The sequence below is a fragment of the Elephas maximus genome, chromosome 1 (genome assembly GCF_024166365.1).
Source record: "Elephas maximus indicus isolate mEleMax1 chromosome 1, mEleMax1 primary haplotype, whole genome shotgun sequence".
NCBI classification, from domain to species: domain Eukaryota; kingdom Metazoa; phylum Chordata; class Mammalia; order Proboscidea; family Elephantidae; genus Elephas; species Elephas maximus.
In genome coordinates this window covers 230,954,628-230,970,718 of record NC_064819.1, presented here as the reverse complement: position 1 = coordinate 230,970,718, position 16,091 = coordinate 230,954,628, and the positions used below count along the sequence as shown (strand labels likewise).

The following is a 16,091-nucleotide window of genomic DNA, read 5'->3' as shown; positions in this document are numbered from 1 at the left end:
CAGATGGCAGTTAGGATGGTGCTCACAGAGGCCCTTGGAAGCTAACGTGAATGCATGCTTGTCTGTACTTTAAGGTTTCAAAGCCTTCCAATACATTTCAGATACTCCAGACATCTTGCTACTAAAAGGGGTCTGAGAACCAGCAGCAGCATCAGTATCACCAATCACCTGGTATCTTGTTAGAAATGCATCTGAGATTCTGCCACACGTGCCCCATCCGAGACCAACTGATTCGGAACCTGCATTTAACAAGGGCTCCACAGGACTCACACACACCTTACAGGCTGAGAATCGCTAATCCTTGTTCAGGCTCCAAATCAAGACTGTGTGGATTCAAATCCCAGCCAAACGCTTTCTAGTTAGTCAGCCTTGGGTAGTGATTTCATCTCTCTAAGCCTCAGTTTTCCTAAATGTAAAATAAGGTTGCCGGTAAATGCAATACCTATCGCATAGGGTTGCTGTGAGGTTAGAATGAGATAATCCCTGTGAAGCTTTTAGCACAGAGTAGCACATAGTAATAAATGCTGGTGCCCAAAAATGGGAGCAACCAAGATGTCCTACAATAGATGAATGGATAAGCAAACTGTGGTATAGCCACACAGTGGAGTATTGTCAGTGACACAAAGAAATGAGCTGTCAAACTACAAAAGACAAGGAGGAACTTCACATGCCTATGAAAGAAACTAGTCAGAAAAAGCTACATATTTTAAGTTCCCAACTACACTGACATTCAGGAAAAGGCAAAACTATAGAGACAGTGAGAAGATTAGTGGTTACCAGGGGGAAGGGGGAAGGCAGAGAGACGAATGGGTGGAGCATGGGGCATTTTCAGGGCAGCGAAACTATTCCATATGATACTGTCATGGTGAACACATGACATTATCCATTTGTCAAAACCTATGAGATGGCAGAGACTCAAATAGAGACTTGTACACCAAAGTCCACTGCAGCACTAGTCACAATAGTGAAAAGGTAGAAACAACATAAATTCCCATCAGCAAATGAATGGATAAACAAAATGTGGTTCACAGATACACTGGAATACTACTCAGCCAGTAGGAGAAATGAAGTCTTGACACACGCTACAATATGGATGGAGCTTGAAGATATTATGCTGAGCAAAACAAGCCAATCACAAAAGGACCAGTATTGTATGACCTCACTTATATAAAAAGTCAAGAAAAGGCAAATGTATACAGACCAACGTTTATTAGAGGTTACCCGGGGAGGAAGAGGGGGGAAAAGGGTTAATAGTGATGGAAAAGTTTCATTGATTAAGGGTAGAACTGCACAGCCGATTATTGTAATTGCTGTAAAAAGTTGAACTGGCAAAAGTTGTCTGATGGATATATTTACAACAATAAGAAAAACAAACAAACAAAAAAAAGTAGCTGCTGAGGCCGCTTATGTACAACCAAACACCTCGAGGGATCTGGTTCCTTGGTTTGGAGACTTAGGGTCATGGTTTCACGGGACACCCCAGTTAATTGGCCTAATAACATGTTTAGTGCTTCTGTTCTAACTCCTAGTTCATTGCACACTGCTTGGGGTCTTAAATGCTTGCAAGCGGCCATCCAAAGCCCAACAATTGGTCTCTATTCACTGGGAGCAACAGAGGAAGAAGGAGAATCAGGAACAGGAGGAGGAAATGGAATGTGTGGCTAATTGCCTCCATGGACAACTGCCTCCTTTGCCATGAGACCAGAAGAACTGGATGGTGCCCGGCTACCACACAGGTTTGTACAACACGAATTGTGAACCCTAATGTAACTATGGACTTCAGTTAATAATAATGTATCAGTTGTACCAAAAGTACCACAGTAATGCAAGAATGTGGCATCAGGATTAGAGGAAGACTCACTAACAACCTGTGTTATGCAGATGACACAACCTTGCTTGCTTAAAGTAAACAGGACTTGAAGCACTTACAGATGAAGATCAAAGACTACAGCTTTCAGCATGGATTACGCCTCAACATAAAGAAAACAAAAATCCTCACGACTGGACCAATAAGAAACATCATGATAAATGGAGAAAAGATTGAAAAGAAAAAAGATTTTATTTTACTTGGATCTACAGTTAACACGCATGGAAACAGCAGTCAAGAAACCAAATGACACGTTGCATTGGGCAATCTGCTGCAAAAGATCTCTTTAAAGTGTTGAAAAGCAAAGATATCACTTTGAGAACTAAGGTGTACCTGACCCAAGCCGTGGTATTTTCCATTGCCTCATGTGCTGGACAATAAATAAGGAAGACTGAAGAAGAATTGCTGCATTTGAATTATGGTGTTGGTAAAGAATATTGACTATACCATGGACTGCCAGAAGAACAAACAAATCTGTCCTGGAAGAAATACAGCCAGAATGTTCCTTATAAGAAAGGATGGACATACTTCGTCTCACGTACTTTGGACATGTTATCAGGAGGGACCAGTCCCCTGGGGAAGGACATCATGCTTGATAAAGTAGAGGATCAATGAAAAAAGAGGGAGACCCCCAACCAGATGTACTGACACAGCGGCTGCACCAATGGACTCAAGCATAGCAACAATTGTGAGGACGGCGCAGGACCAGGCAGTGTTTCGTTATGTTGTGCGTACGGTCACTATGAGTCAGAACGGACTCAATGGCACCTCACGGCAACAATGTTTTGCTATGAAATAAAAGGAGAAGTAAATCTGTGGAGCAAATGAGTTGGGAAGCTTGGAAAGAAGACAGGATTGCAGCGCGTGGAGGCCATGGCCCCGGGAGTACCCTGGTGGTGACATTGATGGCGGTGTCAGACTGGCTTCTCCTCTCAGACCGACCCTTGCTCTGCCTGTGACCCGTGGCCAGGTGGTGTTTGTCAGACGTCATGTCATTCTGGGACTTGGAGAGCTCTAGAAAACAAAGACAAGGAGATGACTGGTGGGAACGCGAAGCTTTGCCAAGACTTTTGAAGCCATGCTCGAGGAGTCTCACAGCCCACACCGGCCGGCCCCAAGGTCTGCAAGGGAAAGGCTCAGCGGTGCAGAGGCAGCAACCCTGTGCCAGCTTCAGGGTCTGGGAAGTACAGAGGCTCCAGGAGAGTTGCCAAGACTGCATGCTGTCGTGGGCACATGGCCCCACACCAAGGGAGGGAAAAGAGCTGAACTCCCAGGAGGATGGCTCTGTGGTCCCCAGCCAGGAAGGTAGGGAGCCCCACCAGGGCCAGAGTTAAAGGGCAGCTCCAGACCACCACTCTGACTCCTGGCTTATTCAGCCATTGAGATGGTATTGCAAGAGTCCGGTCCCAAGTGACCCCGGTTCTGTGTTATGAGTGCGCAGCTGTCCAAACAAAAAGATGACAGCCTAACAAAGAAGCAGGCTTTCCGGAGGTTCCTTACAAAGGCTTTATCCAAGTCCCCTTTCTTGTGGGAGTCCTTGTAACTATTTTTGTAAACAATTTGTGAAAAGATGGCTTCAAACTTGGTTTTTGTTTTTAGAGAATAACAGTGGTCTAGAATAAAGATGGATAAAGCGAGAAGGAAGGAACCCACACACCAAACTAACAGAACCACTCAGAGATGGACTCTCCCTCCAAAGCCAAATTCCTTTTCCCACAAGATGCTCATTTCCCTGAAACGTGGGCCTTAGAAACCATCTGAGAGGAGCGCCGCCCCACAGAGACCAAATGCCAGCTACGGACGGAATTCCAAACTTTCTAGGGGTCTCATGAGTCAAAGTAAAATTAATTGTTAATAATATGTTCTAAAATATAATGTTTTATTTAACCTAATATATCCAAAATATTCTTTTTGAAACATATCATCAGTATAAAAATTATTGATGAAATATTTTATGTTGTTTTCATACCACTTCTGTAGAATCTAGTTTGTGTTTCGATTTTAGCACAGGTCTCACTTTAGGCCACCATGTTTCAAGTGCCCAGTGGCCACATGTGGTGGACGGTGTGGCTCCTGGCCCCCCCCCACCCCCGCCTCTGGCTGATTCGTCATTGAGGAGATTGCATGAAAGCTTAGCCTTGTGCACTGCCCCAGGCTGAGACTGTGGAACATCTATTCTCCCACGCGAAGCCCCTAGAAACCCCCTGGCATTCACTTCTCCACCAAGACAGCTGAAGCCTCTCTTCTGTAAGGGCAATACCGCTCCTGTTCCCTCAAGTCTCCCGTCCAGAAACCTTGGAGCGTTTTCTCTGTCAGGGAGTGGGAAAAGGACCAGCACACACCAGTCCTCAGAGCTGACTGAAGACTAGGTGAAATCTCACAGCTAAGGCCCAAGCTGGTGGGAGGACACGAGGGGCTCTAATTTCAAGCCCTCAGAGACGTTATTCTGCCCAGCCGTCTGCGCTGCTCTCAGCCCTAACCTGAGCCTTCATTTGGCCCATGTCCATCCACTTAATGGGGGGAAAAAGCCTCCCCGTGCAATTCGGTTTCGAACAAGCAGGCTCACATATGGTGCTATTAGGGGTGGAAATGGAAACGAAAAGAAAGAAACCCTGCTGCTCCAGTTTTCTCATTTTCCCTTACTCTAAGGCGACAGGGTGGGGCTGTTATGCTGGCATCTTCTAGAAGTGCTCTGATAATAAAGAGGGCTGGAATAATGCATTTCTTCCAGCCGGTTTGTTTTTCCTAGGACATTAGCAGTTGGGGGTTGTCATTCAGGGTCAGCTTCCAAAACTCCTGTTCTGGGACACTGGGACCCCAGAAGAGTCTGGGGCCCTACTTCACACTCCTCTTTGGACTCCAGGCTCCAGTCTTACTTCCTCCCACTAAAATGAGGCTTTCCTGCTACCCACTTCTCTAGGGAAACAGATGGCAAAAAAGATCAAGAAGGACACACGGAAAATAGCTCAAAACCGAAGACATATGAACCAGCATCTCCCAACAGCCCCTAAAAGATAAACAAAAACAAGTTGCCATCAAGTTGACCCCAACTCACGGTGACCCCACGTGCGTCAGAGTAGAACTGTGCTCCACAGGGTTTTCCGTGGCTGATTTTTTGGTGCAGATTGCCAGGACTTTCTTCTGAGGTGCCTCTGGGTGGACCCCAACCTCCAACCTTCTGGTTAGCAGCTGAGAGCCTTAACCGCTGGCATCACTCACAGACAACACCACCTGGAGCACACTGAATGGCCTGCTGCTGGACCCATGAGGGAGGCTGGGAGTAGCACGCGGGAAGCACTCTGGGAAAGGCCTTGGGCATATCGTCATTCCCGGGGGCTCAGAAAGCCGGGGTCAAGTCCTCGGTGTCCTGGGAAGTCCTAGAGCCTGACCAAGCAGGGGGCCGCCGAGGGAGGGAACGCAGATGAGGGGTTCTCAGTCTACTTCCTACACCAGAAAAGGGCTGTTGCTTTGCTCTTGCCAAGTCCAGCCCAGGGACCAGCTCCGGCCATCGCTGATGATGATGGTGTTGCCCAGGGAATTAAACTGGTCAATCCCACACATGGAGTATCTGCACAGGCCGGGGTGGGGGTGGGCGTTAGTAACCGCCAACAAGTGAGAGTGCCCTGCATGGGTCCACGCGTCTGGGGGCAGCTGTGAGCTGGAGCGGGTGGACCAGGTTTCTGTGGCCGAGCAATCAGAAGGCGTGGGTTTAGCCCACGCTCTGAAGACACAGTGGCATGGGAAGGGGTCATATAGGCTACACGGATGTGGGCAGGGGCCGTGTGTCTAGAAGGAAGTGCAGAGAAGGGCCCGACTAGAAGAGCCAGCTGCTCAGAGAGCACAGCTGTGACCACCAGAGCCCTGTCCACGGGTGCTCTGCAGAGGTGGGAGCTTGTCAGGGTCTGAGTTGGGAGGGGACTGGAAACCTCCAGGTGCTATTGCAAACAGGGGAACAAGACATGCCAGAGCCCCTCCGTTCTGAAGAAGGGGGCCGTCTGTTACCTGAGATAGCCCAGTCTGCAGAGTGTAGCTTTGATTTCAATCATCCTCACGTAACAGCTTAGACAGGGCTACCGGGAAATACAGATGACTCATTCAGCCAAAGGATAAGATTGTCTCCCAGCTGCATGCAACAACGAGACCCTATATATACAACTGCAGGAGACCAGGGAGAAGAAGGGGACGCGCAGAGCCCAAGCCCAGCAAGTCCCTGTCCTCAGCACAGCCCATGCAGGGCCTCTAGGAGCCATGAGAGGGTCTGTTCTCCAGGACCCACGTTTTAAGATAAACAGGAAAATATATCTGAACAGAAAGAACCCAGAGAGAGATGAGATTCTAAGCAGTGCTAGTTCTGGGATTTGCTTCTGCGAAATGGTGCTAATTGAAGAAGATAAATTTACGGAGAAGAATGGAAAAGTCAGGCCATGCAAAAGGCAAAGATTGGCTGCCCCACCTGGCCTGGAGAGTTCTGGTTTTATATCACACTGGGTTTTTGGGGTGGGTTAATCCTGTCACTATGTCTCTCGGTCATTGAGAGTCTGAAACGAAAGACAGCGTAGCTTCGTGCTCCTTTCCCCGCACGGAGCTAGGGGCTGTTTGGACAGAGCAGGAGGAGACCAGCCAGCCAAGTGGCTGAGGTGGCATTTTCTCTTCCCACAGTGGAGCCAGAAGCCACTGTGCTGGTGAAGAGTGAACGGCCTGGTGCTGGACTTCCCCCAGCCTGTCCCGGGGACAGTCCCAACCCAGGTCACCACCAGGCCTGGGCCAGTTGGCTCGGCCAGTCTGCTTTGCTGCGGGAAGAACACACAGAGAAACATCCACTTACTTTTCATATGGGTGGTAACAGACAGGAACAAATTTTCCACCGACTTATTAAATCCTTTAAACTGACCAAGCTCCTGTAACTAAAACAGAGGCGGGGGAGAGAGAATAAGTTATGTTTCATGGCCTGTGTCTGTCCCAGCAGCCTCTAGACTGCCAACCCCAAACCACTGGCTGGTGTGTGGAGGTTTGGGTGTGGGCAGGTGTGATGTGGGTGTGTGTGCAGAAGTGAGTGCGTGCATATGGGAGTGTGTGCAGGTGTGTGTGTGTAGGTGTGGGGATGTCTTGCATGTGTGTGTAGAAGTGTGTGTACAGGTGGTGGTGTGTACGTGTGGGTTCAAGTGTGCACAGTTGTGGGTGAGTGCAGGTATGGGTGTGTTGTGCAAGTGTGTGGGTGCAGGTGTGCAAGTGTGTGTGTCGGTGTGGGTGTGTTGTACAGGTGGTATTGTGTGTCACACAGGTGTGGGTGCATGGGGTATGTGTTCACCTATGGGGGTATGTGTGGGTGTGTGCAGGTGTGTGTGTGTGTGTTGCGCAGGTGTGTGGGGTGTGTGTATAGGTATGGGTGCATGCAGGTGTGGGTGTATGCGTGCATGCCTGCAAGTGAGGAGGGACACAGCCCCCTCAGGAGGCAGGTATCCTCTGTACTCAGCTTCCTTCACTGTATTTTGACATCCACATGGAAGGGAGAGACTTTTTCAATGGGTTGTTGACAAGATAACAACTACTTCTTAAAATAATGACTGATATTGTATTGGCTTAAAGATTGTACCCAAGTAAATTACTGCTTGCTTAACCTCCTTTTTCTATAACCCCACCCCAGCTGAATGCAGAAGGACACCCACACCATGGAATGCACACAACATAAGGGCTAAGGGGATGTAATGCATGAGACATAGAGGCTGTGGGTGGACAGGGCGCATGGTAGCCAGACTGGAGCCAAAGAGCCCTGCCTTCCAAAGCAGAAGAGAAGAAAAAAAGAGAGAAAACAACAGAAAGGAGATCATTTCCCTCTACAGGTCTCATCCATCCATCTATCCTTTCATCTGCCCGCCCGCCCGCCCGTCCGTCCGTCCGTCTGTCCGTCCATCCATCCATCCATCATCCCCCAATAAATATGCACTGAGCCCACAGGTGCTGGGACAGGAAGGTGACCAAACACCTTTGGATAATTTAAATCTTAAGAACTCGAGCAGGGTTTTGAAGAGCACCCGGGTCTCTGTCGATATTGGAAAGGAATGTTTTTGTTTTATGTTTGTTTTCTCTCTCTCCCCCACCAGATGTGTCTTGTTCACACCTACATGGTGGTTCCTTTTCATTCCCAGAATAATAACAATGAAGATAATCAGTCCACACCCCATGTTCTCATTGCACGTGGCAGCTGTCAAAGCACCGGCAGAGGCATCATTTCATTCTCACAGCAGCCATGGAGGGAGCCAGATGAGAATTCTCGTTCCCACTTCTTAGGTGGGAACCCAGTGCCTCAGTTATGTAGTGCTGCTGTAACAGAAACACCGCAAATGGTTTGTTCTGTTTGTTGTTACAAACTAACAAACAGAAATTTATTCTCTCACAGTTTAGGAGGCTAAAATCCGAATTCAGGGTGCCAGCTCTAGGCGAAGTCTTTCTCTCTTTTTCAGGTCTGGGGGAAGGTCCTTGCTCCTTGGCTCCTTAGTGATATTCATGAGGCTTGGCATCTACCTTCCTCCATCTCTGCTTGCTTCCTTGCTTGTTTGATTTCTTTCATATCTCATAAGAGATTGACTCAAGATACACCCTAGGCTAATCTTGCCTCATTAACATAACAAAGACAAACCATTCCCAAATGGGATTATGACCATAGGCAGAGAGGTTAGGATTTACAACACATATTTTGGGGTCACACAGTTCAATCCGTAAGACTCAGGAAACCCCCAAGGTCATACAGTTCATTGCCTTTGACAGCACTGGCTTACAGACAATCAAAGGTGGACACACACACTTGGACACTCTCTCTCACACACTCGGAATCAACTCCTGTTCCCCTTAGACACACGGAGATCCCAGGCACACACCAGCCTTTCCGGTACACACACTCAAAGGCACAGGGAGGGTTAGAGAAGAGGCCAACCAAAAAGAGTAGACAGGCATGTTGGACACAGAGGAGGCAGGCAGGTAATGGTGGAGGTGCCCTGGCCACTGCCAGGTGGTGGAAGCACACACACTGGGGAGGCCCAGCGCTCATTTGGGGCCTTTGTTCTCTGTCTTATTCGTGACCCACTCCAGACCAAGCTAGTCCCTTGGCTATGAGGTTCTCCCCACAACCCCTTCAAGCCTCCTTCCTCTCTTTCTTTCCTTGCTGTTTCCCTTCCCAAGAGAAGCACCCAGGACACAAGAATACTTTACCCCCGTCTGGCTGCCACACTGGTTTTCACTGTGGGGAGGTGGCGTGGGAGGAACCACAGAAATTTTGCTACCAAGGGAAAATGCCGGAATAAGAAACAGGTTATGGACTATACAAGTATTAGTGCCACAAAAACACAAAATGCGTCATTATCCTATCATTCAACCTCTCGGCTATTTTTTACTTTCTCACTTTTTAGAAGAGAATCCCCTCCCCAAGGTCATTGTTTCTTGGCATCTGGACATGGGGACACTGTGGGATACTCCCCGACGTCTGGGCATTTCATTCCATTTCTGTTCTCAAAGATCTAGGGGGCTCAGGGCCTCGAGCTGTTCCGAATCCCAGACCCCACGCCTGTGTTCCCATCTGAGTCAGTGACAACCACATCTGCAGAAGGGTCAAAGGTGTTTTAGATATAAACATCAATTAGCAGAGGAATTGGAGGCTCATGCTAAGAGAAGTGGTGGGGCGGGTAGGGGAGTGGAATGGGGGGGAATGAAAAAGTCCTGAGACCGGAAAATCTCCTGATGAGTCAAAAAACCAACCACCAGAGGGGAGCTTGCAGTTATTGTTTAATAAAGGTCAGGTCCTCAGGTATGTGAATTATTGCTAGCTTCCAGGCAGCTGGGTTTTTAGAACTTCCTGTCAAGAAGTTGCCATCTCCAAGGCCATTATTCACTTCGACAAATGTTTCTGGCCTGTCTGTGTGGTGCCAGGCACCAGATGAGGCGTTGGAAACGGGGGTGATTAATGAGAAGGAAGGCTGGGCTTAGAATTTCCCTTGCTGTGCAATCAGAAATAATATTTTGTTTCCTCACAACATTTCGGGAGAATTTAAGAAACAAAACAAAATGTTTACTGGTAAAATACTAGGCTGCCTCCCAGAAGGCTTTTCGTAAGATTCTGAAACCATCTCTGTTTGAACCTTTTCCAAGCACATTATCTTTTTTGTTGTTTTTTGAAGTTACATTCCCGAGCAGTGACATCTGAAAGTCAAGACATCTTAACGTTTGTTCAGAGTGTCCTTTGCACTCCCGTCCCCCAGGCCCAGGACGGTCTGTCCTTCTGCGACACTCACCTCGGTTTCTGATAAGATTGCAAGAGCTTTGCTCCAGCCGTCCCGTGTTTGCCTGGAAGAGATATGGGTGAAGGTCATTCATTGTGAGAGCCTGACTTCAATGGTGCAAATGCGAGAAGTAAGAAATAAGAATTTTTAGTTTTCTGACGTTGCTTCCTGTGCTCAAAAAAATGAGAGGCCATTTTGGGGGTGATGGAAATATTCTGAAATTAGATTGTGGTGGTGGTCATACAACTCTTTAAGTTTATTAAAGTCACGGAAGTGTAATTTGAAAAAAATAAAAAATTTGAAAAATATTATAATTGTATTTAAATAGTGAATGTGATGTTCTATAAATTATACTCCACTAAAGCTGTCAAAAAAGTTTTTTTTTAAGTAAGAGAACATGCTGGTTGGGGATGACCGGTTTTATGATAAGTCAATGTTGGGGTAGATTTTCTAAATCTTGTTAATTTGAAAAATATTTCAAGCTTCCCAGCTTCCATTTGTCCTGTGGAAACATTTCATAACTGAACAAATATATTCCTCTAAGGAGTCCTTGTTATGGAGATTAAATTAATCTTTAAAAAAATGTAATCTACTTATTTCTAGTTACAGAGGCTAAGCGTTTCCTAAATCAGACTGCATCAGATAGAGCACTCTTTTTGTTTCCAGGAAACGGGCTTTTAGGATGTACTAAGACTGAAGAAATAAAAGTGTACCTGCCCACAGTTTTGGGGACACTGTATTTCCTGCACACAGGGCTGGCAGCCTCTGAGGGCCCAGCCTGAAATGCAGATTTCTTTTCACGGGGGGTGCCAGAGGGCCCCACTAGTGACTGGCCTAGAAGGTCAGCCCAGTGTGTGTCTTGCGTGTTTAGAAGGTTCAGTGTGTCACTAGGGTTGGTGTCACCCAGTGTGCTAACTCATGGTGTCGACCCCCCCAACCATGGACCATGGACCTCCTCCTGTACCAGACCCTACAGAATCTTTAGTAATGTTTTTTGTAGTAATGTTACTTGTAAATCATAATTCCCATATATCATTCCCTCTTTTTCCTTTAATTACTACCTCATTACCCAAGAAAGTTATGATATAGGGTCACAAACACTAATTACCACAATACTGTTGCTAAAACACTAGAAAATTTGACAGAATCAGTGACCGTAAAAACCGCTGGCAGCAACGAAAACCACAGTACGTGCTTAAGCAGCTGGGACCACATGATTGGAAGGGTCACTGTGATTGGTGACAATGATGGCTCTGAGTGGAGCGCGTTAGAAGGTTCAAAAAGTAAATGAGCATAGAGTTTTAGCCTTGGAGGTATAGTGATACCTGTAAGCTGGGCTTAGGAAACATGTTTTTGTTGTTATAACTAGCTACAGGGATATTTTTATAAAAGTAATCAATTTCTGCTGAAACACTGTGCAAGAATTTTATAGACAGTCATTTTGCTGTCACCCCCTTGACAGTGTCACCTGGTGCAGTCCACACACCCCCCCCCACTCCGCTAGTGACACCACTGAGAAGGTTTTAGTCCATTCCACAGAAAGACTTATGGATTAGTATCAGGTCCATAGGACACGAGGGGCAGGGAGAAAGCCAAGAAGGGCAGGAAGGCCTTTGTGAGGGGACAGATGGCATCTGGTGACAAGTCTGCCCTTGATATCCAGTCCCCAATCTTAAAGCAGGGGTGTAGCAGATGCCCCAGAAGATGCTGGCTGGGGGCCCACAGGCCTGGTGTGTACGGGGCAGCTTCAGGGGCTGTGTGAGCCTCTGGACCCACAGCTATACTTCTGCATCTACCTGTGGGTGTGCACTTCCTGGGACTCATACCAGTGCTCCTCAGAGTCTCTAAAAGTCTGTGAACCCCCCTCCCCATTAAGAAATACTTCTCTCAGCAGGACACAAAAGGTACAAAATGGTCTTGCCCAGAGGCTGCTGTATGGTGAACTGGTAGAACCTGCTTGTAATAGATGAAATCAGATGTGAGCAAAGACACTTTAAAGAAAACATCCAGGAAGAAGCAAAAAGACAGCCAACCAGAGGGCAGCAAGAGAGAGGAGTAGGGGGAGAGAGAGAGAGAGAAAGGGAAAGAGAAAGACAGAGCGAGAGAGAGCAAGGGGGGAGAGAGAAACAGAGGGATGGAGTGCAAGAGGAGGGGAGAGAGTGCAAGAGAAGGGAGAGTACAAGAGGTGGGGAGAGGGTGCAAGGGGGGAGAGAGTGCAAGAGGTGGAGAGAGAGTGCAAGGGGAGGAGAGAGAGCAAGAGAGGGAGAGTGCAGGGGGAGAGAGTGCAAGAGATGGGGAGAGTAAAAGGGGTGGAGAGAGTACAAGAGGGTGGAGAGTAGAGACAGAGAGAGTAAAAGAGCAGAGAGAGAGACAGAAGGACACGGAGAACAAGAGAGAAAAAGAGCAAGGCAGGGGAGAGAACACAGAGAGAGAGAGAGCAAGACAGAGAGGCAGAGAGAGAGGGAAGGAGAGAGGAAGAGCAAAAGGAAGGGAGAGAGAGAGAGAAGGAGAGCCCTTCCACCCCATTCACCGAGTCTCATCCCAGGGTAAAACACAGGGGCTTCTGACCACTCTGTGGGATGGGTGTTTCACAGGCTCACCAAGCAGCTGGCCCCTCCCCACTGCCTTGTCCTTATTCAGCCCTCCTCATCTTGCTCTAAGCAATCAAGACACACTGATGATTACTGGTGATTAGAATGCGATAGTTGGAAACAAAGAAGAAGGATCAGTAGCTGGAAAATATGGCCTTGGTGATAGAAAGGACACTGGAGGTTGATAGCATGATAGAAATTTGCAAGACCAATGACTTCTTCATTGCAAATACCTTTTTTAAACAACATAAACAGTGACTATACACACAGAGGAAACCCTGGTGGTGTAGTGGTTAAGAGCTACGGATGCTAACCAAAAAGGTCAGCAGTTCAAATCTACCAGCCGCTCCTTGGAAACCCTATGGGGCAGTTCTACTCTGTCCTATAGGATTGCTATGAGTTGGAATCAACTTGACAGCAATGTTTCTTTTTTTTTTAATACACATAGATCTCACTGGATGGAATACAAGGAAAAAAATAGACTACATCTGTGGAAAGAGACTATGCAAAAGCTCGATATCAGTCAGAACAAGGCCAGGGGCCAACTGCAGAACAGACCATCAATTGCTTATATACAAGTTCAAGTTGAAGCTGAAGAAAATTAGAATAGGTTGATGAGAGCCAAAGTATGAACTTCAGTATATCCCAGCTGAATTTGGAGACCATATAGAATAGATATGACACGCTGAACACTAATGACTGAAGACCAGACAAATTGCAAGATGACATTAAGGACATGATACATGAAGAAATCAAAAGGTTATTGAAAAGAAAAGGAAAAACCAAAATGGACGCCAGAAGAGACTCTGAAACTTGCTCTTGAACATTGAGTAGCTAAAGCAAAAGGAAAAAATGATGAAGTGAAAGAACTGAACAGAAGATTTCAAAGGGAGACTTGAGAAGACAAAGTAAAGTGTTATACTGAAATGTGTGAAGACCGAGAGATAGAAAATCAAAAGGGAAGAACATGCTCGGTGTTGCTTAAGCTGAAAGAACTGAAGAAACAATTCACTTCTCGAGTTGTGATCTTGAATGATTCTATGGGCAAATACTGAACGACACAGGAAGCATCAAAGGAGTCACTGTACCAAAAAGAATTGGTGGATGTTCAGCCATTTCAGGAGGTAACATATGATCAAGAACCGATGGTGGTGAAGGAAGAAGTCCAAGGTCCACTGAGGGCGCTGGTGAAGAGCAAGGCTTCGGGAATTGATGGAACGCCAATTGGGATGTTTCAACAAATGGATGCTGTGCTGGAAGTGCTCACTCGTTTATGCTTTGGAAGAAAGCTACCTGGCCAATCGACTGGAAGAGATTTGTATTTGTGCCCATTTCGAAGAAAGTGATCCAACAGAATGTGGAAATTATCAAACAATATCATTAATATCACACGCAAGTAAAATTTTGCTGAAGATAATTCAAAAGTGGCTGCAGCAGTATATCCACAGGGAACTGCCAGAAACTCCAGCGGGATTCAGGAGACAACGTGGTACAAGGGATATCGTTGCTGATGTCACATGGATCTTGGCTGAAAGCAGAGAATTCCAGAAACTATGCAAAGGACTTGGACTGCATGGATCATAACTATAATATAGATAACACTGCAAAGAATGGAAATTCCAGAACCTTGAATTGTGCTCATGTGGAACCTGTACATAGACCAAGGGGCAGTCATTTGAACGGAGTAAGGGGACACCGAGTGCTTCAAAATGAGGAAAGGTGTGTGTCGGGGTTATATACTTTCATCATACTTATTCAATCTGTATGCTGGGCAAAGAGTCTGAGAAGCTGGACTATTTGAAGAAGAATGGGGCATCGGAATTAGAGGAAGACTCACTAACAACCTGCGATATGCAGATGACACAACTTTGCTTGCTGAAAGCCAAGAGGACTTGAAGCACTTACTGATGAAGATCAAAGACCCCAGCCTTCAGTATGGATTACGCCTCAACATAAAGAAAACAAAAATCCTCACAACTGGACCGATAAACAGAGAAAAGATTGAAGTTGTCAAGGATTTCATTTTACTTGAATCCACGATTAATGTCCATGGAAGCAGCAGTCAAGAAATCAAATGATATATTGCACTGAGCAAATCTGCTGCAAAAGACCATTTTAAAGTGTTGAAAAGCAAAGATGTCACTTTGAGGACTAAGGTGCACCCAACCCAAGCCATGGTATTTTCAGTTGCCTCATATGCATGTGAAAAATGGACAGTGAGTAAGGAAGACCAAAGAGGAATTGATGCCTTTGAATTACGGTGTTGGCATTGAATATTGAATATACCATGGACTGCCAGAAGAACAAACAAGTCTGTACTGGAAAAAGTACAACCAGAGTGCTCCTTAGAAGCGAGGAGGGTGATATTTTGTTTCATGTACTTTGGACATGGGCCAGTTCCTGGAGAAGGACATCATGCTTGGTAAAATAAAGGGTCAGCGAAAGATGACCCTCAACGAGATGGATTGCCACAGTGGCTGCAACAATGGGCTCGAATATAGCAACGATTATGAAGATAGTGCAGGACCAGGTAGCGTTTCCTTCTGTTGCACATGGGTTGCTGTGAGTTGGAACCCACTCGACAGCACCTAACAACATCTTGCTCCTGGATCATTGCAACAGCTTCCCTGGAGGCACGGCCACCGAGGTCATTGTCCCTCCCCTCACCTAAATCTGATACTATCACTCTACTGCCTGGAGCCTTTGATGGCTCCTTATTGCCTTGCCCTGAAGTCCAGCCCCAGGTGGCTCCCAGAGCTCTCTGGGCTGCCCCTTCTGTCTTTCCACTCTCTTACCCCGACTTGCCCTGGATGTCCCATAGCCTGCCCCCTCTTCTTCTCTCGTCCTAATTCCCCTGGCGTTTCTGCCTCACGCCCATATCTCAGATCCTTATTATAAACGCCCACCTGATCTCCCTATCTCACATTCCCAGATACTCCTCCTGAGCAGGAAACCTCTGCTCCCTCAGCTCCAACCCACCTGGCCTCCCTGGGTCCGCCTTGCACCACAAATAGCTCTCTGCTGCCCCCTGCTGGCTGTCAGAACCTTGGCACTAGGCCTATTAAACCACACGGAATCAAACACATTGCCTTCCAGTGGATTTCCAACTCGTGGCGACCCCATGTGTTAAAGACAACTGCTCCACAGGGTTTTCTTGGCTGTAATTCTTTACAGCTGCGCTCATTTTTCAGTTTCTTGTACTGTGGTGGTTTGCGTGTTGCTGTGATGCTGGAAGCTATGCCACTGGTATCTCGAATACCAGCAGGGTGACCTATGGTAAATGGATTGCATCAGAGCTTCCAGACTAAGACACACAAGGAAGAAGGTCCTGGAGATCTACTTCCTAAAAAATTGGCCAGTGAA

The 16,091-nt window shown here is 46.8% G+C and overlaps 1 protein-coding gene across 3 annotated transcripts in view; it reads right to left on the bottom strand.

The window, feature by feature from the left end:
- SYTL3 (synaptotagmin like 3) overlaps positions 1–16,091 on the bottom strand; it is a 112,421-nt gene that overhangs the window by 46,493 nt on the left and 49,837 nt on the right. For all 3 annotated transcript variants that reach the window (XM_049904701.1, XM_049904718.1, XM_049904710.1), the window contains 4 exons: positions 10,150–10,201; positions 9,074–9,140; positions 6,693–6,771; positions 2,757–2,881 (listed from right to left, as the gene is read on the bottom strand). In XM_049904701.1, the coding sequence (XP_049760658.1) occupies positions 2,757–2,881; positions 6,693–6,771; positions 9,074–9,140; positions 10,150–10,201 (323 nt within the window). The remainder of the gene's footprint in view (positions 1–2,756; positions 2,882–6,692; positions 6,772–9,073; positions 9,141–10,149; positions 10,202–16,091) is intronic.